Here is a 25,266-nt window from a genome sequence, read left to right on the forward strand (position 1 = left end):
TCTTACAGTAAAGTAAATGACAGGAAAAAAATGTTACTAAGAAAGTCATAAGGGGGTACCCGAATGGCTCAGTTGGTTAAGGAGCCACTCTTATTTTCGGCTCAGGTCATGATCTTACAGTACAGGAGATCGAGCCAACCACCTTGGGCTCGGAGCTGGGTGTGGAGCCTGCTTAAGATTTCTCTGTTTCCCTCTCCCATTACCTCTCTTCCTGCTTGTGCTCGCGTGCTCTCTCAAAATAAATAAAGATTTTTTTAAAAAAATCATAAGGGAAGAGACATTTACAGTACTGTACTGTGTTTATTTTCAAAAATAATCTGCGTATAAGTGGACCTGTGCCATTCAAACCCGTATTGTTTAGTGGTCAACTGAAAATTGAAAACAGAGAGGTCAAGTGAAAGTCTGCATATCAAACGGTAGGGCTGTTTAGGCCTCTTTCCTCACTGGCTCCCAGAGCTCTGGGAGCCAAACTTTCATCCCCTGTGCAGATTATTGGAGGGCTCATCTGAGATACTGACCAGCCCAAGAGGAGAGACCTGCCCGTGTGGGCGTTTGGGGGAGTGGTCTGATGAAACAGCAGGGTCCACACCTTAGCACCCTCCTGTGCTGAGCTCTGTACTTGTGTATGTGACTTCCAATCGGCTTTGTCATGCTTCACTCTTCAGTATGAATGGACAGCTGCGGAAGAATATCCAAATGAGGAAAGCTTCCAGAGTGAAAAGGGGCAAAATAAATAGGAAATAAACTAATAATAGTTTGTGATGCCTTGTAAGAGACCATTTTGCATTTATGAGACATGAACAGGATGCTACAGAAAAGAAATAGAGAACAAGAAAGAGCTCTTAGAAATAAAATATATGATAGCAGAAGTATAGAATTTCAATTGAAGCATTGAGAGATAATGATCAGCCTCTGTGTAAGAGAATAGAAAAAAGGAAAAGCTGGGTGCCTGGGTGGCTCAGCCGGTTAAGCATTGGACTTTAGCTCAGGTCATGATCTCAGTTTGTGAGTTCAAGCCCTGCATCGGGCTATGTGCTGTCAGCGTGGATCCCACTTTGGATCCTCTGTCCCCCCTCTTCCTCACTCGTGCTCTCCCTCCCTCTCTCTCTCTCAAAAAATAAATGAAGTTTTGAAAATTGAAAAATACAGCAAGATTGGGGCACCTGGGTGGCTCAGTTGGTTAAGCTCTGACTTTGGCTCAGGTCATGATCTCATAGTCCGTGAGTCTGAGCCCCACACCGGGCTCTGTGCTGACGGCTCAGAACCTGGAACCTGTTTCAGATTCTGTGTCTCTCTCTCTGCCCTTCCCCTGCTCGTGTGCGCTCTCTCTCTCTCTCTCTCTCAAAAATAAACATTAAGAAAAAAAAGAATTTAAAAATACAGCAGAAAAGCTAAGAATGTGGAGAAAGTAAGAGAATTCCTGAGTCTCCTATCTTACTACTAGAAACTTCAGAAAGAAAGAGGAAAAAAAGGCAAATTAACAAAGACATAATACAACACAGTTCAGAACTGAATGCTATGAATGAGTTTGGAGGGACCCACCAAGTACCTGACAACATGAGTGGAAAAAGATCCATTGTCAATACATATTGTTATAAATTTCACTACAGTAGGAATAGAGATCATAAAAGCCTTCAGAGAAGTCTTAATATTAAGGTTCAGGAATCAAAAGGAACTTCTGCTTTTCAGCAGCACCCCCAGAACTGGAAAATGATTTTCACTTCATATTTACTTAGCAACATTAGAGCAAGGAAATGTTCATTTCCAGGCGGACAAGGACTCAGATTTCGCTCATGCGCATGCTGTATCAGGAAACTACGGGAGGATGTGCTCCACCAACAAGGGAATACAACAAGGAGAAGGAAGAACGGACACAGAAGAGGGGTGCATTGCAGTGAGGATCCATCCCCTCGAGAAGAGAAACAAAAGGAAGGCCCAGGAGGATGGCAAAGAGAAATTTTAGCAGGCCTGGTGAAGCAATCCAGACTGAAGAAGGAAGACCTTCTGGAGGATTCCAAGAGCAGTGCTTCCAAGGAAAACAAATGAAACGAATAGGTTGTCTGATATGCTTGAACGTGTTGAGAGTTTTATAAGCTCTGATGGTGAGTTTGGTGATCAATTAGTGATAGGTGTGATGTTTTGAAAATGGGGCAAACAAGACAACTATTAACACTAAGGGAAAACACAGTTTTACAAGAAAAGAAGTAAAACACTGCAAGACTCAGTTATAAACAGTATTTCTAGAGCTCTGTAGTAGCTAACATGGGAGTAAACCAGAATTGTGATGTAACTTACTGGAAAGATGGTGTAGAAGCCTGCTGTATTGCAGGGTCTGCGGGAGGGATTTAAGAAAGCTAATCCTCATCTTCCACAGCAGGAGATCAATAACATTTAAAATAGAAAAAAAAAAAAAAAGAATAAATACCACTGTTGGCATATTATTGAGAAATAACGGAGGAAAATACCAGAAGAAATAGCTCCAAGAATGGAATGTGGCTTCTTGTGGAAAGCAGGACAGAAAGGTGGAGAGAGTGGGGCAGGAACTCTGATCTTCATCATAATTGAAGCCTGTGGGCACTGCTTGACTAAAGGAATGTACATGCATTATTTTGATAAATATAAAAATTGAATTAAAAAACAATCTAGACTGAGAAGATAGCCACTGATGACACATTCTATGGTCAAACAAGTTCCAGAAACACTTTGTCCCGTGTTTGCCGCGTGGATCTTTGCAGTACATGTCGGTGCTACTGGGAATTCCTGTAGTAAAGAAATTTGTTCGACTCAGCATCTCACAGCTTGCTTGTCCACAAACCGATTTGTGTGTAACACAAACTAAAATTCTGTGACTTAGTGTTTTCTATGTCATATAACACCATTTGAGAAATTTTCAAATACTCTTCCCCCAAATGAAACCTATTATCTGATCCACAGAGAAGAGTTTCTTAAAAATAAACCTCCTTCCGGGGCGCCAGGGTGGCTCAGTTGGTTAAGTGTTGTACTCTTGATTTTGGCTCAGTCATGATCTCGCGGTTAGTGGGTTCAAACCCTGCATCAGGCTCTGCACTGATGGCAGGGAACCTGCTTTCTGTCTCTCCCTCTCTCTCAGTCCTTCTCCACTTGCATGCGCGCTCGCTCTCAAAATACATAAAATTAAAAAAAAATAAACCTTCCTTTTTAACAAGATGCCCTGCAACCTAAACTAATGACTTCTCTTGCTCTAAAGAAGATAACGTGTGATACAAAGATTGGCTCTACGGGGTGTGTGTGTTTAAAATGTCTTCATGCTCTGCAGATTTCCAGAAAGGCTGGGGTAGACAACTGGTTGGGCTGGGGAGAATAGGGGGATGAAGGATTATTTCTTCCATGCCTCCAGGGCTAATGGTCTCTGCAGTAGGCTCTGGGGCATTTTCTCACTCAGCTTATATCTTAGGTCAGAGCCTGTGGAGTGGGCAGGGCAGCAAGGATTGGAGTTGAGGAGGAAATTGAGGTCCAGGAAATCAACTGGCTGCTTGGAGGCCAGCATCAGAGCCAAGGTCTCCAGTCTCCTTGAATTTATCTTTTTTTTTTTCCCTCTTAAGTTGGAACACACTTAAATCAGTCCCCGGTGTTGATATCAATGCATCTGTAGTTGAGAGTGGATCTATGATATTTTGTCATACATTAGATGTGCCTTCCCAACACAGGGAGTAGATTCCCCCCCCCCCCCCATAAGAGGAGGACACGGTCTGTTCCCAGCACTATTTGTGGCTCACTGTGGTAGCGATTGATTCTCACCATGAGCAAGGGGAAACATACCACTTTAGAGCACTCCTGGGGAAGATCCCCTAGCTCTTGTCTGCCCTTGAAAACCATTTGAATGATGGTTTAACCCAGGTACTTCTGCTGTAAAGAAGGACATCCTTCTTCAGCTGGTTATCTAATGAAAGTGACATACAAGGAACAATATACATTTTGTAGAAGGGAAAATACCCATAAATAGCTTGTCTAATAACTTCTGCATATAAACTGATGCTACCTTTTATAAACAGGAATAGACAGTGCCTTGATAAGTAGTGAAACATTACATAGCGGACAGGATGTGTTTATAGGCAGAGGACAGGTACTGATAGTGGTTAAGTTGTCACACAATTCAGAAGATACGTTAGCCATACACCCCTACCCATGGATTCCTTGCAATAGGAAGTACACTTTTTGTCAAGTCAGAAGAGTTAATTTTTTTTATTTGAGTAGAATTGACAAGGGTTAATATTTTGTATGTGAGCCAAAACCACTTAAAACCGTTTACCCACGTTCATCTAGCTAGCAGTTAGAAAAATGGACTTGAGATTTAGCAGTCAGCTTCCATTTGGGAGGGGGGGTAGGTGACAAATGTGTAATAAAGTATAAGTTCTGATGATTCTGTGGGATTGGAAGAAACTGGGACCTGAAGCAGAAGGCAGAAGGCGGCCATGAAAGGATCTGGGATTACACAGTGCCAAGCGGAAGGAACAATAGGGTCCAAAACACCTGAATCGTGAACAGTAGGTAAGTTTAGGAAAATGAGAACGTGGAGCTAAAAACAGTCGTGGAATCTCAGCCTTCTAAGTTTTTGATCTTTCCAACACCACCATAATATTCTTTAAAATGCTTACTGAAATTCTTTCACAGCAGTTATCCTTAAAATCATACACAAGTGTGTAATTTTATTAAAATATTTCTGGGGCACCTGGGTGACTCCATTGGTTAAGTGTCCAACTTCGGCCCAGGTCATGATCTCAGGGTTTGTGGGTTCGAGCCCTGCGTTGGGCTCTGTGCTGACAGCTCGGAGCCTGGAGCCTGTTTCAGATTCTGTGTCTCCCCTCTCTCTCTCTCTCTGCCCTTCCCCTGCTCATGCTCTCTCTCTCTCTCTCTCTCGCTCTCTCTCAAAAATAAATATTTTTTTAAAAGTTTAAAATATTTCTTATTTCCAAACTTCTGGATCCTTTGTTTTCTTCAGTACATAGCATATGTCAGAGTTCTTCTGAAAATAGCTACATCTTGAAGAAGAAAGTGATTTTAGTAATTCCACTTAATCGTAAATGACTCATAACTTTAACACAGCCTTCCATTGGACTTGAGATCTGCTTAGGGGCAAGCTAAACTCTAGAAACATTTTTCACAGATTTAGACTTTGAAACTTGATTGTTATCTCCTAGAAGCTCTGTCTTCTAGGTGGGGGAGGGTCACTGCTACTGTTGAAATTTAGCAATCATGCATATTTTGAGAGTCATTCCTTTTACTGTATCATAGCTAATGCTTCTTGTTGTTTGTATTTTTTGATACCATGTAGACTTTATAGGCAAAGTTTAGAAAATCTTTCAAGCCAGCTGTAAGATGTTCTTCAGATGTTATGACATGTTTTGTGGTATCTGTCCAGTTTATGCTCTAGAGAATAATCTGCCAAATCCTGAGCTAGGAAATGACTGTCCAAACTCACCTGGACAGGTAGTGGGCCGTAGGTCTGACCTGGGCTTCCCGTTTCCAAAGATTGGGGGTGGTGGGCATTGAGAGGCTGGGCAGGACTGTAGCACACAGGCCTGGCTTTGCTGAGAATAGAACAGAGGAAACCAGTGGCATTCTCCAGGGTGAAGATGGTTCTGGAACCAGAAGAGAAGTTCCAAAGTACGTCATCCAAAGGAGATAGACAGAAAGTCAGTAACTGGCTTCTGAGGTTTTGCGGTGTAGTCGGTTTAAGATGCTGAATGGTAAAGTGGAGCGGGAGGACTTTCCCTCAGGCAATGCTGGACAAGAAGGGTATGGACTCTAGATCTACCCAAGACGGAGTAACAGGGACCGGATTTACTCTCCCACCTGATACAGCTGAAACCCAGACAAAACAGGCTTATGAAGAGCCTGGACATCAGGCAAAGAGGAGAAGTGATTGTTGATGGACAGGAAACAGGTGCGGCGAGGCCTCTGATCGCCCAGCATTCTGCCCTGTTTCCAGCAACAGTGCAGCAAGGGGTGCCCAGGAAGAGTCTGGCACACGCGGAGTTGAAGAAACAGAGCTGAGAATCTGGGAGACAGAGGCAGCCAGAGTCTATAGGACATAGAACCAGAGAGGGGAGGGCTGTCCCGAGAGAATCCCGGAAATCCGCATAGGTTTCCCTTGAATATCCAGCAGGGTGCTGATAATGCCTGTGAGGGAACTCCCCAAGGCAGGAGGGAAAAAACCGCACAGGACTAGTGAACAGTTCCCATTGCTTACACAGCGCCTGTTCCCAAAAGCCTGAGTGGAAAAACTTGCAATTCACGGGACATTGGGAAGAGCATTCGGGAAAGTCTTCTCTCAGGAGAAGGGGGTATGATTGGCCCCTGAGTGAGCCCTGCTCTAGACCCAGGGAACAAATCACAAAAGCAAGCATCAAAAGGTCCAGATTGTTTCCAAGGAAATTATCCCAAAACAAAGCGCAAGAATGTTTGTAGGAAGACACAAATATCTAACACCCATTAAGGTAAGTCATAATGTGTGGCATCTAATTAAAGATAACTCAGTAAACATTGAGATAACCAATCAATCAAAACCAGTTCAGAACAGATACGGATGTTAGAGTTAGCAGACAGGGACCAGGACATAGTTATTTTAACTATCCTAGAAGTTCAAGATACCAAGTAGAGACATGGAAGATGAAAAACAGGCCCAAACCTGTCTCTTCATTTTTTTCCTTTCACTTTCCACTTCCCTGTTGGATGCAAGTTTTAGATGGTTCCCAGGTGGTTAATTGATAGTAAATTATATTGATTACACTATAGTAATTACAAACCTGCTAAGCCAGTGACCTCTTAATGGCAGGCTATGAATTTATTGGGTTCGTAAATTTGTGATCAAATCTTACGTTTTCTTTCAAAATGAAACCGAAGCTTACGAGTTGGCGAGGAATTCAACAAATTCTTATTTCGAAGTGTCAGAGAAGAAATCTTGACGGTTGCAGACTTTATACATAGCCACAGGAACAGATGTAGCTAGAATATTTTCACAGGTTATTAGATCCTTGGGTTGACAGTAAATATAGTTTAGAACTGGTTTTTAAGTTCTGCGAGCTTTATTTTGAACAGTGAGTATCTGTTTGCCATCAACATGAGAAACTCATGTTCTGACTTCTTCTTTAAAAATAATACTTCTGTAACTGGTTTGCAGTATGGTTTTCCTGAGCTTTTTCTCCCAGGTGTGTAAATGCAGTTCTGTATATTGGGATTCAATATACAGATGTTTGCTTTAATAGAAACAGTGAAAGCTTGAGTATGTATTTGTGGCTCAGAGTGATCAAGACTAAAAATACAGCCATCTTAAGCAAGGTTAACTGAAATTCAGCCAGGCATCATTATGATTATCCTGGGCTTACAAAGAGGTGATCCTTTTTCTGAAGAAGAGATTGGTTATAGCTTGTGCGTTATAATTTACAGGGGCCATAATAACTTTCGGTGTTCTAGAACCAACTTGTTACATTTGGAATAGTTGACATCTTACGCGGCCCGATACCGTTTCGGAGTCTGTCACGTTTCCTCATTGGTTACTCTTTTCTTCAGAGATGCTTTCGAAAGTATGAAGTCCGTTGTCGTTTTAGTCTTCAGGTGAGCGTGGCTACAACGTGGTGGGACCCTTTGCTTTTGTTACTTTTCTGGAATTCTTGGTGGGTTCTAGAGATGGGACAGGCTCAGCAGCCTGTCACTCTGCGCTCAGTGGCAGGAGACACCAGGGCAAAGCAGCCCCTCTCCCCGGTGCCTGTTTCTCTCACCCTCCCGGGCTGCGCTCTCAAGGGTTTACATTGGCCCGGTTTCTCTGTGATCTCTATTCCCACCTGCCTTCCACCATTCCCAGTCTTTCGTTCTGCCTCAGAAAATTGGCACTGTGATTGTTTCAGAGGACACGGAGTCATTAGCTACTGGAGGGTCCGATCCTGGATTTAGAAGAGGGGCGTTTTCCTCCAACATGAGCAACATTTTCCTTTCTCTCTGGAAGTTTCACGTCAGGCTTTGTTCATGACGGTGTTCATCTTCTTACTGATATCAAAGTGCATTCCTGTCGTAAAATAACACATTACTTCTTTGGGGAGGAGAAGAGAGAAGCTGGTACATACCTCTCAAGGATTAACTCAGATAAGAATTTATCCCTTGAAAGCAATATTCTGTACTTTTACATAGATTTAAAAACATAGTATCCATTAAAATTATAAACATTGGCCTGACTCAAGGAAAGTTAAAATACTATTTTACCTCATAAGCGAACTTTTAGAAAGAGTTATTTATTCATGTAAATGAATGGACAAGAAGCCTGGCACACTAAAGGTAAAATATTAATAGAGGGGGGTGCCTGGGGGACTCACTTGACCAAGCGTCTGACTCTTGGTTTCAGCTCAGGTCATGATCTCATGGTTCGTGAGTTCAAGCCCCGCATCAAGCTCCACTCTGACAGTGCAGAGCCTGCTTGGGATTCTCTCTCTCCCTCTCCTCCTCTCCTGCTTGTTCTGTCTCTCTCAAATAAACTTTTTAAAAAATGAAAATGTTAATAGAGCAAATTGTATGAAGTTTTATGACTTGAAGACATTGATAGAGACAGAATCCAAGATGCACTTTAAATATTTGATCTGTATTTTTTTCTTATTTTTTTAGGTAGCTAAGTCCATTGACAAATAAATCCTTATTTACCTGACTTCTTGAAACTGTCCGTTCTTGACTTCTACAATACTAGCATTGTAAATTTTCTTCTCTACCCTAGATTAGTTTTCAGTTTTTGTTGCTTTAATGCTGTTATTCTCTTGGATTCTGTTCTTGGTTATTGCCTCCTCCCATTCTGCATACCCTCCCTAGGTAACACCTACCAGACCCTTGGCTCATCTACCACCCAAGTGGTGACCATTAGGAAACTACTGTCTTAGTTTAGGTCTCTCTTCTTACCTTCAGAATCCGTTGCCATCTGGACATCTCTGCTTGTATATCTCAACAGATGTCTCAAGAGCAGCCTGCCCCAACTTATATTCCACAGCAAAACTTGACCTTTCCTTGTCTCAATAAGGTATCACCATCTACAGATTTACCCATTCCACAGACATGCGAGTCGTCATAATCTCTTTTTTTTGTTCTTTTTAGTTAACATGTAGTGCAATATTGATTTCAGGAGCAGAATTCAGTGATTCATCATTTACGTACAGTACCCAGTATTCATCACAAGTGCCCTCCTTAATCCCCATCAACCATCTAGCCCATCCCTCACCTACCTCCTCAATCGACCCTCAGTTTGTTCTCTATCATTAAGAGTCTCTTGTGGTTTGTTTTTTCTCTCTCCTCTTTTCCTCCCCCTTTCCCATATTTTCATCTGTTTGTTTCTTAAATTCCACATATGAGTGAAATCACACGGTATTTGTTTTTCTCTGACTTATTTCACTTAGCATTGTACATTCTAGCTCCACCCACATTATTGCAAATGGCAAGATTTCATTCTTTTTGATGGCTAATATTCCTGTGTGTGTGTGTGTGTGTGTGTGTGTGTGTGTGTGTGTGTATGCATACCACATCTTCTTCATCCATTCATCAGTCCATGGACATTTGGGCTCTCTCCATAGTTTGGCTATTATTGATAATGCTGCTATAAACATTGAGATGCATCTATCTCTTTGAATCTGTATTTTTGTATCCTTTGAGTAAATATTTAATAGTGCAGTTGCTGGGTCGTAGGGTAGTTCTATTTAGTTTTTTGAGGAACCTCCATACTGTTTTCCAGAGTGACTGCACCAGCTTTTATTCCAACCAACAGTGCAGGAGGGTTCTCCTTTCTCTGCATCCTTGTCAACACCTGTTGTTTCTTGTGTTGTTAATTTTAGTCAGTCTCACAGGTGTGAGGTGGTATCTCATCATGGTTTTGATTTGTACTTCCCTGATGATGAGTGGCGTTAAGCATATTTTCATGTGTCTGTTAGCCACCTGGACGTCTTCTTTGGAAAAGTGTCTATTCATGTCTTCTGCCCATTTCTTAACTGGGTTGTTTTTTGGGTGTTGAGTTTGATAAATTCTATATAGATTTCAGATACTGACCCTTTATACAGTGTGTCATTTGCAGATGTCTTCTCCCATTCTGTAGGCTGCCTTTTAGTTTTGATAATTGTTTCATTTGCTGTGCAGAAACTTTTTATCTTGATGAAGTCCCAATAGTTCATGTTTGCTTTTGTTTTCCTTGTCTTCAGCGACATGTCTAGTAAGAAGTTGCTCCAGCCAAGGTCAAAAGAGGTTGCTGCCTGTGTTCTCCTCTAGGATTTTGATGATTTCTTGTCTGACATTTAGGTCTTTTATCCATTTTGAATTTATTTTTGTGTATGGTATAAGAAAGTGGTCCAGGTTTATTCTTCTGCATGTCACCGTCCAGTTTTCCCAACACCATTTGTTGAAGAGACTGTGTTTTTTCCGTTGGGTGTTCTTTCCTGCCATGTTGAAGATGAGTTGACCATATAGTTGTGGGTCCATTTCTGGGTTTTCTGTTGTGTTCCATTGATCTATGTGTCTGTTTTTGTGGCAGTACCATACTACCTTGATCACTACAGCTTTGTAATATAGCTTCAAATCTGGAATTATGATGCCTCCAGTTTTTTATTTTTCAGGATTGCTTTGGCTATTCAGGTCTTTTGTGGTTCCATGCAAACTTTAAGATTGTTAGTTCCAGTTCTGTGAGACATGCTCGTGGTATTTGGATAAGGCTTGCATTGGATGTGTAGATTACTTTGGGTAGTATAGACATTTTAGCAATGTTTGTTCTTCCAGTCCATGAGCATGGAATGCTTTTCCATTTCTTTGTGTCCTCTTCAGATTCTTTCATAAGTGTTCTGTGGTTTTCAGAATATAGCTCTTTTACCTCTTTAGTTAGGTTTATTCGTAGGTATCTTACTGTTTACGGTGCAATTGCAAATGGGATGGATTCCTTGATTTTTTTTTTTTCTGCTGCTTCATTAATGGTATATAGAAATGCAACAGGTTTCTGCATGTTGACTTCATATCCCATGACTTTACTGAATTCATGTATTCTAGCAGTTTTTTGGTGGAGTCTTTTTGGGATTTCTACATACAGTATCATGTCTGCAAATAGGAGAAGTTTGGCTTCTTCCTTGCCAATTTGAATGCCTTTTATTTCTTTTTGTTGTTTGATTGCTGAGACTAAGACATCTGTACTGTGTTATGTAGTAATGGTGAGAGTGGACATCCTTGTCTTGTTTCTGACTCTAGTGGGAAAGGCTCTCAGTTTTCCCCCGTTGAGGATGATATTATATGGCCTTTAGTATATGGCCTTTATGATGTTGAGGTATGTTCCAGCTATGCCTATGTTGTTGAGGGTTTTCATCAAGAAAGGATGCTGTATTTTGTCAAATGCTTTGTCTGCATCTATTGAGAGGACCATATGGTTCTTACCCTTTCTTTTATTAATGACAAATCATGTTGATTGATTTGTGAGTATTGAACCAGCCCTGCAGCACAGGAATAAATCCCACTTGATCATGGTGAATAATTCTTTTAATGTACTGTTGAATACAATTTGCTAATGTCTTGAGAACTTTTTCATTTATGTTCATCAGGGATCTTGGCCTGTAATTCTCCCTTACACTGGGGCCTTTGTCTGGTTTTGGAATCAAGGTAATGTTGGATTTTTAGAATGAGTTTGGAAGTTTTCCTTCCATTTCTGTTTTTTGGAACTGTTTGAGAAGAATAGGTACTCACTCTTCTTTAAACGTCTGGTAGAATTCCCCTGGAAAGCCGTCTGGCCCAGGACGATTGTTGAGAGATTTTTGATTACTGATTCAGTTCTGTTTAAATTTTGTTTCTTCCTGTTGTAGTTTTGGTAGTTTGTGAGTTTCTAGAAATTTGTCCATTTCTTCCAGATTGCCCAATTTGTTGGCATATAATTTTTGATAGTATTCTCTTATAATTGTTTGTATTTCTATGGTGTTAGTTGTGATCTCTCCTCTTTGATTCCTGATTTTATCTTTTTTTGGGTCCTTTTCTTTTCTTTTTGAAAGTCTGGCTAGGGGTTTATCAATTTTGTTAATTCTTTCAAAGAATCAGCTCTTTGTTTCATTGGTCTGTTCTACTGTGAAGTTCTTTTTATTTTTATATTGTTTATTTCTGCTCTGATCTTTATTATTTCCCTTCTTCTGCTGGCTTTAGACTGGCTTTAGGTTTTATTTGCTGTTCCTTCTCTAGCTCCTTTAGGTGTAAGGTTTGATTGTGTGTTTGGGACCTTTCTTGCTTCTTGAGATAGGCCTGAACTGCAGTGTACTTTCCTCTTAGCACTGCCTTTGCTGCATCCCAAGGGTTTTGAACTATTGTGTTTTCATTTTTATTTGCTTCCATGTTTTTTGTTTTTAATTTGTTCTTTAGTTCCCTGGTTAACCCATTCATTCTTTAGTAGGATGTTCTTCAACCTCCATGTATTTGAGGGCTTTCCAAATTTTTTCTTCAAGTTTTGACTTCAAGTTTCATAGCATTGTGATCTGAAAATATGCCTGGTACGATCTCAGTCTTTTTGTACCTGTTGAGGGCTGATTTGTGATGCAGTACGTCATAGTCCCTTTCTCCCTCTCCTGCCGTCTCCGTTCAGTTCCCAGGCCAGCCCAATATTCCTTGACTCTGTTCTTGCCTTTCTGTCTTCACTGGTCCTTTCCAGCCCACATCTGTGCAGCCTCAGTTACAGTGATAGCTTCCTAATTAGTCTGTCTACAGTCATGTCCTTCAGACCATTTTTATTACTGGTATTCCTTTTTTCCCCCCCTAAAATACAGATATGATTAAGACTTCTCATCATCTTCAAGGTAAAAGCTAAGTTATGGTGGTATGTTAGGTAACAGTAGCATTTACTGGGTACTGGGTACTGTGCTTAAAAACGGTAGTTTGGGGATGCCTGGGTGGCTTAGTAGGTTCAGTGTCTGACTCTTGATTTTGGCTCAGGTCATTTTCTCATGGTTTGTGAGTTCGAGCCCCACATGGGGCTCTGTGCTGTGTGTGGAAACTGCTTAGGATTCTCTCTCTCCCTCTCTCCTCTCCCTCCCCTGCTTGCACTCTCCCTCTCTCTCTCTCAAAAAAAATAAAATAAATAAACATTAAAATTTTTTTAATGTGAGAACTTTTTTTTAAAATTTTTTATTTATTTTTGAAGGAGAGAGAGGGAGACAGAGTGTGAGTGGGGGAGGGGCAGAGAGAGAGGGAGACACAGAATCCAAAGCAGGCTCCGGGCTCTGAGCTGTCAGCACAGAACCTGACGCGGGGCTTGAACTCAACGAACTGTGAGATCATGACCTGAGAGGAAGTCAGACACTTAACTGATTGAGGCACCCAGGAGCCCCCCCCTCCCAAATAAACATTTTTTAAAAACCTGTAGTCTAGGGGCACCCGGGTGGCTCAGTCAATTAAATGTTCAGCTCTTGATCTCAGCTCAGGTCTTGATCTCAGAGTTGTGAGTTCAAGACCATGTTGGGCTTTGTGCTGGGTGTGAAGCCTATTTAAAAAGGGAAAAAAAAGATGTAGTCTAAATTAACTCAGAGAATTCTCATAATGATGATCTGAATATGCGTACTCTTCTTTTTATCAAGGAAAATCAGACTAAGAGAGCTTAATTTCTTTAAGTGTTTATTTTTGAGAGACAGAGTGTGTGCAGGGGAGGGGCAGAGAAAGAGGGAGACACAGAATCCCAAGCAGGCTCCAGGCTCCCGGCTGTCAGCACAGAGCCCGATATGGGGCTCGAACACACAAGCTGTGAGATCATGACCTGAGCCAAAGTCAGACACTTAACTGATTGAGCCACCCAGGCGCCCCCAGACTAAGAAAGCTGAGATAATTTACCCCGAGCTGCAGAGCCAGAAAGTGGCAAAGCTACACCAGACCAATGTTTCTCTGACTTAGAAGTCTGTTCATACCCTTTATATTACACCGGCGGGGGGGCACCTGGGTGGCTCAGTCAGTTGTGAGTGCCTGATTCTGGTTTGGCTCAGGTCAGGGTCCCAGGGTTGTGCTGTAGCCCCATGTTGGGCTTCACGCTCACCGTGGAGCCTGCTTAAGATTCTCTTTCTCTCTCTCTCTCTCCTATTTCTGCCCATCACCCCCTCTCTCCCTCTGCACCTCTCTCCCACTCGCTCTCCCTCTGTCTCTCTCTAAATAAAATGAAAAAAATAGACATCAGATTCAGCTCCACAGAAAGCTATCCACACCGGGATTGGATGCTGTGGAGAATGAAAATAGTCTCGCTTCTCTCCGAGCGTTGACCACCTCAGCTCTCGTGACTGCTAATTTTAAAAATGAGCAAGCGTGGTTTTTCAGTAGTGGTACCACTGGACCGTGAATACATTTGGATGTGGAATGCATGATGTTTTTCTTTAATCCACCTTCTACTCTACCAGCCACAGACTCACCACACCTGTGGGGACATACAGTGTCAGGTGCGTGGCTGGCCGTACACTGCCAAGAACAGCAGACCACTGCCTCGGCAATAATGAGCGATAGAGTATTCTTTTTTTAGGAAGCTGGGTGGCCATTGTGAATTAAAAAAAAAAAAAAAATCAGTAATACAAAGGTATTGGATTCTTTTTTTTTTTTAATGTTTATTTTTGAGAGATAGAGACAGAGCGTGAGTAGGGGAGGGGCAGAGAGAGGGGGAGACACAGAATCCGAAGCAGGCTCCAAGCTGTCAGCACAGAGCCTGACACGGGGCTTGAACTCACGAACCGTGAGATCATGACTTGAGCCGAAGTCGGCCGCTTAACTGACTGAGCCACCCAGGCGTCCCTCACTTATCTTGTATTTAAAAAATCTGAATTTAAAAAATCAATCCATTAGCTGTCGTGGGTTTTCACTTTTCAGTACATCAGTGAGAATAAAGGTGTTGAACAGACTTTGGAACTCACGAGATGTCTTCCGGGGTGTGTTTACATCCGTGATGATGGCTTTCAAGTTTAGTCTTATCAGTTTCTTAAAAGAAGAATGTGCTTGCATAGAGCTGAGTGGACCCAAATGATACCCCAAACTTCGGGGGGTGTCTCTGAGTTTAATAAACGTGACTCTGGTATCCAGTAGACTTGGTGGTTTACCCTGCTGCTTTCTCTTGGGGCTGAAGCATCTCAGGTCGGTCGCAACTTGCACTTACGGAGGCCGTGTGCCCTTGACCTGCATTCTGGGTACCACAGACGGCACATGCGTAGAGTCCCAGAGAGGCGCGGACTTTCTTCCCCAGTGCTGTCACTTGTCAACCGTGTAGCTTTTCATCCTCAAGCCCGCTCTTCCTCACTACATAATATTCCTTCTCCTTATCTCGTCCTTCTTTATCCTGCTTCCTCCACCCTCCTGTGTCCCCCTCCAAATCAGGCAGATTTGAATGGAAAACAGGTCTAGGAAAGTAATTTTCCTGTAAGTTTGGGGGGAATTTAATCTACACAAAACTTAGTGCTGCACCAACCAGCCCATTTCCTAGACCTTCATTATCTTGTTGTGACAGGGAGGCGGGAGGGAGAATTTTTTTAAATTCTAAATCTTTAATTGCCATTATTCAGGTTCTTTTCAACTTTGGATGCCAATATTGTAGGATCCTGTCATTTTATTACTTTTTAGGCCGTGCTTTCCCAAAGTAGATAAGTACATAAAACTATATTAATAGCGTGATAAATAAGGACTTAGTGCAGTTTTTATGATAAGTTAGCTGCTTTTCAAGAAGTTTCGTTTTACAGGTAAAACGAAATGTTTTATGTTCTGTAATACATCCCCTGGGCAGGATCTGTGTAAGGAGTAAATAACAACAGGGATTTCTAAGATACAGATGGTTTTGAGAAAGTTTACTTCAAGCTAGAAGGCCAACTCTCTTCCTCCCAAGCCTTCCCCCCATCCACCTTCTGCCCTGTCAGCACAAACCCAGCAAGCCTGTAAGGATGCACATTTTCATAACTGTGGAATGCTGGGACCGGCAGACCTGGTGATAATGAGTGGTAGGTGGTCCTTTTTGTGAGATCTTCCCTGTGAACAATTAGTTACGGTGGTCGATTCCATCCATCAGCCATAACAAAGGGAAACTTCAAGTCTGTTCTAGACAAGAATTGGCTGATCATTCTTAAAAAAAAAATTTCCCCTAAATATTTTCAAATGTGAAGAAAAATGTGAAGAGTTGTACCGCGGTTGACATTTTGAATGTGATGTCTTGCCATACAGAATCATCGTGTTAGCTTTCTGTCATGGGTTTGTCCGAGGGGAAGCAGTTTAGTATTTAGAGAAAGTATGCTTCCATCTGTGAGATGATCGTGTTCATGGAGATATTTATCCAGTGGTTCCAATCTATTAAGTTTGCATCTGGGAGTCTGATTTAGTTGATTTCTATACATATACAGATTTAATACATTTTCTGGAACATTCCATAGATTTATATATTAGTATAATGGGTTTTTTTTTTCTTTTTCATTCTGCCCTTGTAACTCAACCCCTGTAGAGAAAATGATTAAATAGCACTATCACCCTTTGGAAATATTATTAGATTTTGAGTCTGGTGTTACTTGTTAAATGTTTTAGTTTCAGGGTTCGTTGTGTTGAATTTTATAAAGCGCTTGCTGAACTGAGTAAATTTTAAGATATGGTAAAATCTAGAAGCGTATTTCAATTCTATTTCTGTGACCTTCTGAAAATACTATTAAATTACGAAAAATAAGAGACTCCAATTTTTGGAAATGAAAGTGACAAACAAGTTATTATCAAATGAGATAGTATATGACCAAATGTTTTTATAAAGAATGAAATTCTCTGTAGTTACAGCAAGGGCTTCCTTGAAGAAGCAGATCTTAGTCATTTCGCAGCCACAGTACTTGATAACCTTGATTTTCTGCATGTCGGTTGGGTCTGACCCTGCCCGTGTGTGGTCAGGGTGGTTGAGCCGGGATCTCTGCACATCAGGAGCTCGGCAGTGTAACTGTGGCATTGATATCTGTACGGAAATAACTGCATCACAAGGCAGCACGTGACGTTTTAGAAAACTGACAGAGTTAAGCCCTATGGGAGCTTGGGTATGAGCCGATCACCAGTTGGGTGTCAGGGATGTCTTTGTGGAAAAGATGAACTTGAAAGCTGTTTTACACCGATCATTGTTCCATTTCTAGTAGAGTTTGGAGTGTGACCGGGTGTTAAAACGCCTGTTTAACCTCTTGATTTGGTTGACGGGGAGTGTTACGTAATGGCTAGGAGTAACATGTCTGCCATGTTCTCAGTAAATGTTGGGCATCGTCACCGTAGGTACACTCTCCTTCGAAACGCAGTCCGGTCCCCGTGCCTTCAGAAAGCCTTTGCTGCAGACCAACGTGTCTGAGTTGCCCCCTCCTCTTTATTCCTGTAGAAACTTGGCATTACCAGAGTGATAAGTTGTAGGATCGATTTCTGTTGTTGCATTATTACTTCTCTGTCTCCTTTGAGGTTATGGAGCATGCATATTCCAAACTTCGCATTATTTCTAGTGTCTAAGGCTCGATAAATATTTTGCTGAATGAGTGACTGAACACAACAAAGATTACATTCCATATAAGAAAAGGGATACAAGGTTGATAACAGTGATCTTGGAGAGAAATGGGTGGATTCAGGATATGTTTTGGGATACAAGTGACAAGGTGTCCTGATGGATTGGATGTGAAGAATGAAGGAATGGATAAACCAAACTTGAGGAATATGGTAATGCCATTAATGGACATGCAGGAGGAGACTGGCGGAAGAATAGGCTGTTGTGTAAATGCTGTCTGAGAAGCCTGGTCTACTTGAGTAGAGGTGTTGAACCGCAGTTGCATATGAGAGAGAACACATCTATAAATCAAGAAGTCAGCATACAGATGGTATTTAAGGCTGCGTAGCTGGATGAAATTACCTTGTTAGGGAATGTAAGCGAAAGAGAAAGGGAGCCCCCAACCAGTCTTGCAGTGAGAGTGTAGTGGTCTGGAAGAGGTGGGGGGGCGGGGTGGCTAGCAGAAGAATCCAAGGAAGAGAGAAAAACTAGAGGAAACTTTCTCAAGGGATTGCCAGTTGGGTCGAATGCTGCTGAGGGATTCAGATGGAAAGTTAGAAGTGATCTCTGCATTTCGCAACATATGATTGTTGGTGACCTTGACTGTGCAGTGGTGGCGTCTGGAGGCCAAGTTGGAATCTGTTCAAGACTGGGAAGCAAGGAAGTACAAATCTGGAAGAGCTAGAGTTTTGAGTAGCCTACTCAGCGGGTGGGAGTCCTGTCTTTCAGCATCGCCAGATTATTTCATCGGATTCCAAACTGAACTCATGCGCTGCCCTCCAAAGTCTGTTCCCCTTCCTGAGTGTTCTGCTCTTAATGAATTCGCCTGCCTTCCAGGGGTCCAGACCGGAACCCGCTGGATGAATGTACTCCTCTCCTCCCTCCGTGGATCCCTGTGGGATCGGTTGCCCAGACTGTTGAGTCTTCTCCGTGGCGTTTTCAAACGGACCTCCTCCTGTTCGTCGCCTCTGCCACTGATGTTGCTCTTCCCAGGCACTAATTAGCTCTTCTTCAAACTCCTCTGATAGTTTCCTGAGCGCTGCCTGCTTTTGTTCTTCCCCTTGTCACTGGATCTATCCATCACAGCTAGAATGTTCTTCCTAAAGCGCAGCTTTGCTCATGCTATCCTGCTAAAAATAAAAACCAGATCCGTTTAGCCTGGCACTCGGAACCCTCTACCTTTTTAACCTTCTCTCCCACTCTTTCTGTTCGCTCAGCCTGCCGTCCTCCAGTGTTTGCTCTTGCCTGAATACAGACCCTGCATCATGTGGCCTCCATGTCTTCACTTTCACTGTCGCGTCTGCTCGGCCCGGCATGCCTTGCCCTCTCTTCTCTTATGTCTCTTATTTCCAGATGCTTATTACTGCCGATAAATGTGGACTCTGCCCTAAAAACCAGGAGATTTCAAGGCTTTCAGAGCCACTGCTTTGTCAGTTCTTTAAAAGTTCCAGAACACTGGGCCCCTGGGTAGTTCAGTCGGTTAAGCGTCTGACTTAGGCTCGGGTCATGATCTCATGGGTCACGAGTTCGAACACCGCATCGGGCTCTGTGCTCACAGTGCAGAGCCTGCTTAGGATCCTCTGTCTCCCTCTCTTCTCTGCCCCTCCCTTGCTCGTGCTGTCTCTGTCTCTCTCAGAGATGAATAAACATTTTCTAAAAATTTTGTTTTTAATTTTTTTTAATGTTTATTTATTTTTGAGACAGAGGGAGAGAGAGCACGAGTGGGGGGGGGGGGCAGAAAGAGAGGGAGACACAGAATCTGAAACAGGCTCCAGGCTCTGAGCTGTCAGCACAGAGCCCCACGTGGGGCTCGAACCCACGAACCATGAGATCATGACCTGAGCCGAAGTCGGACGCTTAACCAACTGAACACCCAGGCGCCGCTCATTTTTAACAAATTTTTAACGAAAGTTCCATTAACACTGATCTTTCCTTTAAACCACACCTATCCTTCCCTTTGCTACCTCGTCCAGTCTTCTTTTTTAGGAAATGGGCACAGGAATGATTTAACGTCTGGAAGGAAGTTTCTTGGAGATTTAACAAACAGTTGTGGGTCATGATAGTCCATAAATAGGGGATGCGTATGCAGCGCGTGCTGCTAGGCTTCTCCCCTTTTCTCTTGACTTTTCTCTTGACGTGAGGAGGCAGCCCAAAGCTGGGGAGGTGAGCATGGGCCTCCTCATGAAGGGCCGCGTCCCTCTATCGGGCGGCCACCCATCGATGAAACAGACGTGGGATTATGTGTCTTGCTTGTAGCTGTTGCCGTTTGGGGATGTGGGGGTGGGGGAGAGAAAGTCTCTGAAATTATTGCTCTTGAGTTCTGGCTTTTGAGAACAGAAGGTACCTTATAGGAATTTTGCTCACTGTTACATATTCTGAAAGGTGGAAAGCCAGTGCACTCTGAAGCCTATAGTCAAAGAAAGACTTACTCGTTAGAATATGGAGCTGAAGGCTCTTTCACCTTTTCCACCCATCAGCGGGCTTAGAGAATCGCTCCTGTGAGGGCATTGGTGGGGAGTAAATTGAAGGTGTCTTTGCAAGATGTTCTCTTACATCTTGCCTTTTGGTGACGTATTTTCAGCTTCTTCCCATCATCAGAGGATAAAGTAAGTCTTAGGCATGTTTAACTTGACCTAAATAATCTTTCCAGAATGAAGTGGGACTATGGGCTGAAGGAAAACAATTGCACTTTTTTTTTTTTTTTTTAAAAGATGGGATTGAAAATAACCCTCTTTGTCTTAATGAACTGTGTCACTGGAGCGTTGTTACAAGGAGTCAGTGTGTTTTCAGAAAAGAGGAGGGAGGTGACCATCTGACTTCAGAGCCTTCCCTTGGCTGTGACAAGTGTATTCTGTGTTTGGCCTTCCGGCAGGCAGCTTGCCCGTCCCCTCCACCAGCTGTTAATTGTAGTCAACTATTTTGGAACATGAGGGGTATTGTAATTAGTAGTGTGGAGAGTGGATGTGAGAATTCAGAATATCCCTAGGTTTTAGTAAAGCCCAGAGTGCAAATAAAGATGAATGTCTCATATTTTGAGGGGGATAACAAGCTTTTACGAAATAAATTTACCTCCCCCAAATTACTTTTTATTGTTACTAATCATGATGAAAAATATAGTTATGAAATTATGAAGGAAAACCTGAAAAAAACTTGCTATGTCAAAAATGTTTTCTTTTATGATTGTTTATCTGTTTTCTGCTGTTGTGCATTTCCCCAGGAAACTTGGTATTTCAGGATCCTTAATTGACACTGACAGAATTACAAACCAGACAGTTTCCTGGAGGCTTGGCCCTTTTGTGTCAGGATGAGCTATGGACCGCAGTCCTTTGATATGTGCTTTTCTCTTTCACTTAAAAGGGGAAATAACGGCACCTATTCTGGATGACTTTTCACTAACGGATCTTAAAAATCTATTATTTAATATTGATCAGTGGAGGAAAAATTGCTAAGTGCTTTTATAAACTGACTCATATATATGAGATGGTTCATAGCTGGCATAAAAATACCTTTTTTTTATATATATAAGTGTTTCAGTGTTTTAATTCTTTAAATTCTGGCAGGATTTTGTTTTAAGCCATTAATAAGGTAATAGCAGAAAAACTGAAAATAGTAGCTTTAGACTAATTGTATTGATAATTTCAGTAAAGTATATGTGAACATCCAGAAATACCACTCTGGACTTTTATTTATTTAATTAGTTAGTTAATGTATTTATTTGATTTACCTTTTTAAGTAGGCTCCATACCTATTGTGGAGACCAACATGGGACTTGAAGTCACGACCCTGAGATCATGGCCTGGCTGAGATCAACAGTCGGATGCTTAACCAACTAAGCCCCCCAGGTGCCCCTCTGCGCCTTTGAAGTGTATACATTTTTATTATAATCTAAGAGCAGTTTCCATTGGGAATAGATGAATTTAAAACCACAAATACATTTTCTTACCAGACAGAAAAGCCAGACTCTTAAATCCAGAAAAGAACAAACTGGTGGTTTGTTGCCAGAGGGGAATTGGGTAGAGAGATGGGTGCAATAAATAAAGGGGATGAAGAGGGACAAATTTCCAGTTACAATCTTTTTTTGATGTTTGTTAATTTTTGAGAGAGTGAGCAAGCGTGAGCTGAGGAGGGGCAGAGAGAGAGAGGGAGACACAGACTCTGAAGCAGGCTCCAGGCTCTGAGCTGTCAGCACAGAGCCCGATGTGGGGCTCGAATTCATGAACCACGACATCATGACCTGAGCCGAAGTTGCCACGCTCAACCCACCAAGCCACCCAGGCACCCCCAGATTTCCAGTTATAGAATAAATAAGTCACAGACATGAAAAGTACAGCATAGGGAATATAGTCAATAATATTGTAATACTGTTGTTTGGGGACAGATGGTGATGGCATTTATTGTGAGCCTTGAGTGATGTGTAGGATTGTGGAATCATTATGTTGCACACCTGAAACTAATATAATGCTGTATGTTAATTATACTTCAAATAAATAAAATTCACATTTTCTTCTTTTTTTCTACAGGAAGGAACTTGAAACCTTCAAAGGTAATTTTGTGTTTAATTCTCCCCTTTAAAGTAAATGAGAGTTAATTGATGTCAGATGTTCTCTCTTGATGATGAACTCATTCCTTTTTCTCTAAATCAGACAGTTTACATTAAAAAAAGTTTGCTCAGTACTGTTTTTGTAAGTTTTATTCAATCACAAGTTGTTCTGATACCCTCTTTGAGCTATAACACATATACTCAGTGAGAGTTTTGCTAATGACCATTGTAAGTAATATGTCAGGATGGCATGGTCCTAACTTTGAGGTTGTTGCAAATCGCGGTTGAAGAAGATTCTGGTCTCCCTTGTGCAAAGTGTGGGCCACGTGGAGAGGGCATGGTGGTAAAGAGAGAGATGTGCTTCTGCAGTTGATCTAATAGTCGCTTGAACCCCCAAGAGGCTTTGAGTGCTGGGTCCTGCTCTGCCACTGTCTTGTAGCTTCGGGTAAATCTCTTACCTTTTTCGGGCTCAGTTTCTCTGTCTGTAAAATTAGAAGCTCCGCTGAACGGTTTCCTGAGATTCCAAAAGCTTTTCATTTTAGGGAACTGGCAAAGCCGAGGCCCTGAGAAAATGACCTGTGGTCACGTTGACCCTTACTGGTCATGGGGCAATAATAGTCACAAATGAAGAAAACCACAAACTTTCCAGCAGCTCACAGCCCTTCCAATGTGCTATTTTTTCACTTACTGATTAGCAATTAAGTAGAGAAGTCACTATTCTCAGAGAGACTCTTTTCAGTAAGTAGGAAGGCTTTGAATTATTGCCCTTTATATTACACATTAAACGAGTTTTATGCTTATTATATTTCACCTATAAGCCAGTATTGACCAAGATTTACTGAATGACTGAAGATTTTGCAGTATATCACTTACCGCTGAATTGTTTATGTGTATGGTCTGTTTGGATGCTTTGGGAAAATAACTAATCTTCAGGATAAAAGGTATAAAGGCTATTCCTGCTGTGACTCTAATTGAACAGACCTGTTTTGGCTGGATTTCTGTTTGACTCTAGTTACAGTAAATGATTGAGTTTGTGGCCGGTGTGTTGAGGGTAATGTTAAATGATGATGTGATATAGTGTGTTTATCATGGTTTTCATTATTCCTAATCAATTTGTGCACCAGGACTCATGTATATTATTTTATATCAGTGTTTAAAATAAGATTTGAAATCCTCCTAAAGTGTTCTTTTCCCTCTCATTTAGTTGACTAGCATCTTATATAACATTAGGAGAAGAAAAAAAACCAATCAAGTTAATAGTGAAAGACAGGCAAGAACACAGATGATGCAAAAATGTCAACTTCAGTTCTGTCTCAGTACTGAGGCCTTTTTTTCCTTTCTTTCTTTTTTTTTTTTTATACGTCAGCGTTCACAGTGAGAGACCAGACATTTTCAAAAGGTTCAATAGTGTTACATATTACCCAAGACAATAATTCAGTTTATGCCACAGTATCTTACTTACACACACACACACACACACACACACACACACACACACCCCTAAATATGATACATTTAACAGCACATCTCACCCACCCATAGGCCGATTAAAGCTCTCACATTTGAACAAACTCTAAATTGATTATTGCATCATATCTAGATTTTTTAGTACCAGTATTCGTTAAAAGTTCTTTCCTATGGAGTAGTTTGCTAATATTTCAAAAGCGTGAGGAGCATATAATAAGAAAAAAGAAATGGAACTGCTCTTCAAAGACATTAATGGAAGAAAAAGAAAGAAAAACATACAAACAAATTGTAACAATTTATTTTTCAGACGTTGTCTTTCTTTTTCCTTTATAGATTACAGGAAAGCAAAATATGTTACTTCCTCTAATGGTCTTATTTAACTCCTGTACTTGTATTTGGAAGCTTTTTTGTAAATAGGTGAGAAGCTCACTTTGGGGAACAAAAACAAAATTAATAGCCCCCCAAAGTTGGTGGTATAGATCAATGTCATGCAAGTTCTGGATTCTTCTTTCTGTACTCCGTAGGTGTTAGTGAGATGAGTGCCCCTCTCACAGGTACCACATGTAGCACATTTCTACAATATTAGAAACTGGTAACTTACTGTTGATTTTTTTTTTTTTTAATATTGGCAACAGGAAGGTTTTCTGTGTTCCCTGAAGATTACGTTTTTAAAAAACCTTTTGATGATAGTCACTTGAATATTAAACAATCAAAAAAGGAGGGTAGGATCTCAGAAATCTTAATTTTTAATTTTCACTGGGGAAGGCATTCCATTATCATAAGTATGTGTAGAATAAATAAGTTTTTCACAGTCCTTAAGGACATACAAAATTTGCCATGAATAGACATGCCTCTTTGTTAGGATTATTTATAATTTTTACATTTTAATTTTTAAAATAGCTTATTGTTCCATGTATAAATCTACAAATCTCTCTTAAGATTTTTAAAGGATTATGTCTAGAAATATTGTGCCGCTTGCCTCCGTAATTCCTGACTTAACGTGGCTTTGCTAGGCGGGCTCGTTCTTCTGCCTTCGCTTGGGTGCCTCACCAGATTAACCATCGTTCTCCATGAAATATACCGACCGATACCCACAGCATGCTGAATCCTCATGGCTGGTAGGCTACTCACCAGTCCACCCAAATGTTTTTATTTCCGCTAGTTGCATTGAATGCCTACCCAGAGTGAGTTGTTTGCTCTTGAACTCATTTATACTTGTACTTGTTTTATAATCTGTAGTTTAATTAAATATCAGGAAAAAAAAAAAACGAAACCTCAGTGTTAAGGAGAACTGTTGGTAAGAAAACAAAGTTGACAGCTTTGGAAGACTTAGTATATGTAAATAGATTTTTTTTTAATTGCTACAAAAGGTAAAATTCAAGACAGAAAAGAATTGGGGAAAAATAATAAAAATCCTTAGAGGTTCTGTACACAGATTGTTTCACACATCTTAAATTCCTGCTGTGCTTTTAAAAATAGACTGGAAATTTTATTCATTGTAGTATGGATGGCTTATGTAAGAATTTTCAATCAGTGGACCTATCTGTGCTCAAAGAATTCATGAATAGAAGTATGGTTGCATTTTTTTTACTATGGTTATATTTTATATTACAGTGTATATGTGTTTTTAATGGATTCCTATATTACCTGCTTTTTAAAAATTAAATGACCAACATGGGATCCAGTTGTATCATGTAAGAGGATGTCCATTGTAATCTTCTTAATATAAAATTATCCAGCCTTGTCAGAA

At 41.2% G+C, this 25,266-nt stretch overlaps 1 protein-coding gene across 1 annotated transcript in view; it reads left to right on the forward strand.

Annotated features, from left to right (window-relative positions):
- Positions 1-25,266, forward strand: part of DTNBP1 (dystrobrevin binding protein 1) — a 132,202-nt gene that overhangs the window by 49,753 nt on the left and 57,183 nt on the right. Inside the window, exon 7 of the mRNA XM_030314810.2 lies at positions 22,030-22,052. Coding sequence (XP_030170670.1) covers positions 22,030-22,052 — 23 coding nt within the window. The remainder of the gene's footprint in view (positions 1-22,029; positions 22,053-25,266) is intronic.

Source organism: Lynx canadensis, chromosome B2 (assembly GCF_007474595.2).
Source record: "Lynx canadensis isolate LIC74 chromosome B2, mLynCan4.pri.v2, whole genome shotgun sequence".
Classification (NCBI taxonomy): Eukaryota; Metazoa; Chordata; class Mammalia; order Carnivora; family Felidae; genus Lynx; species Lynx canadensis.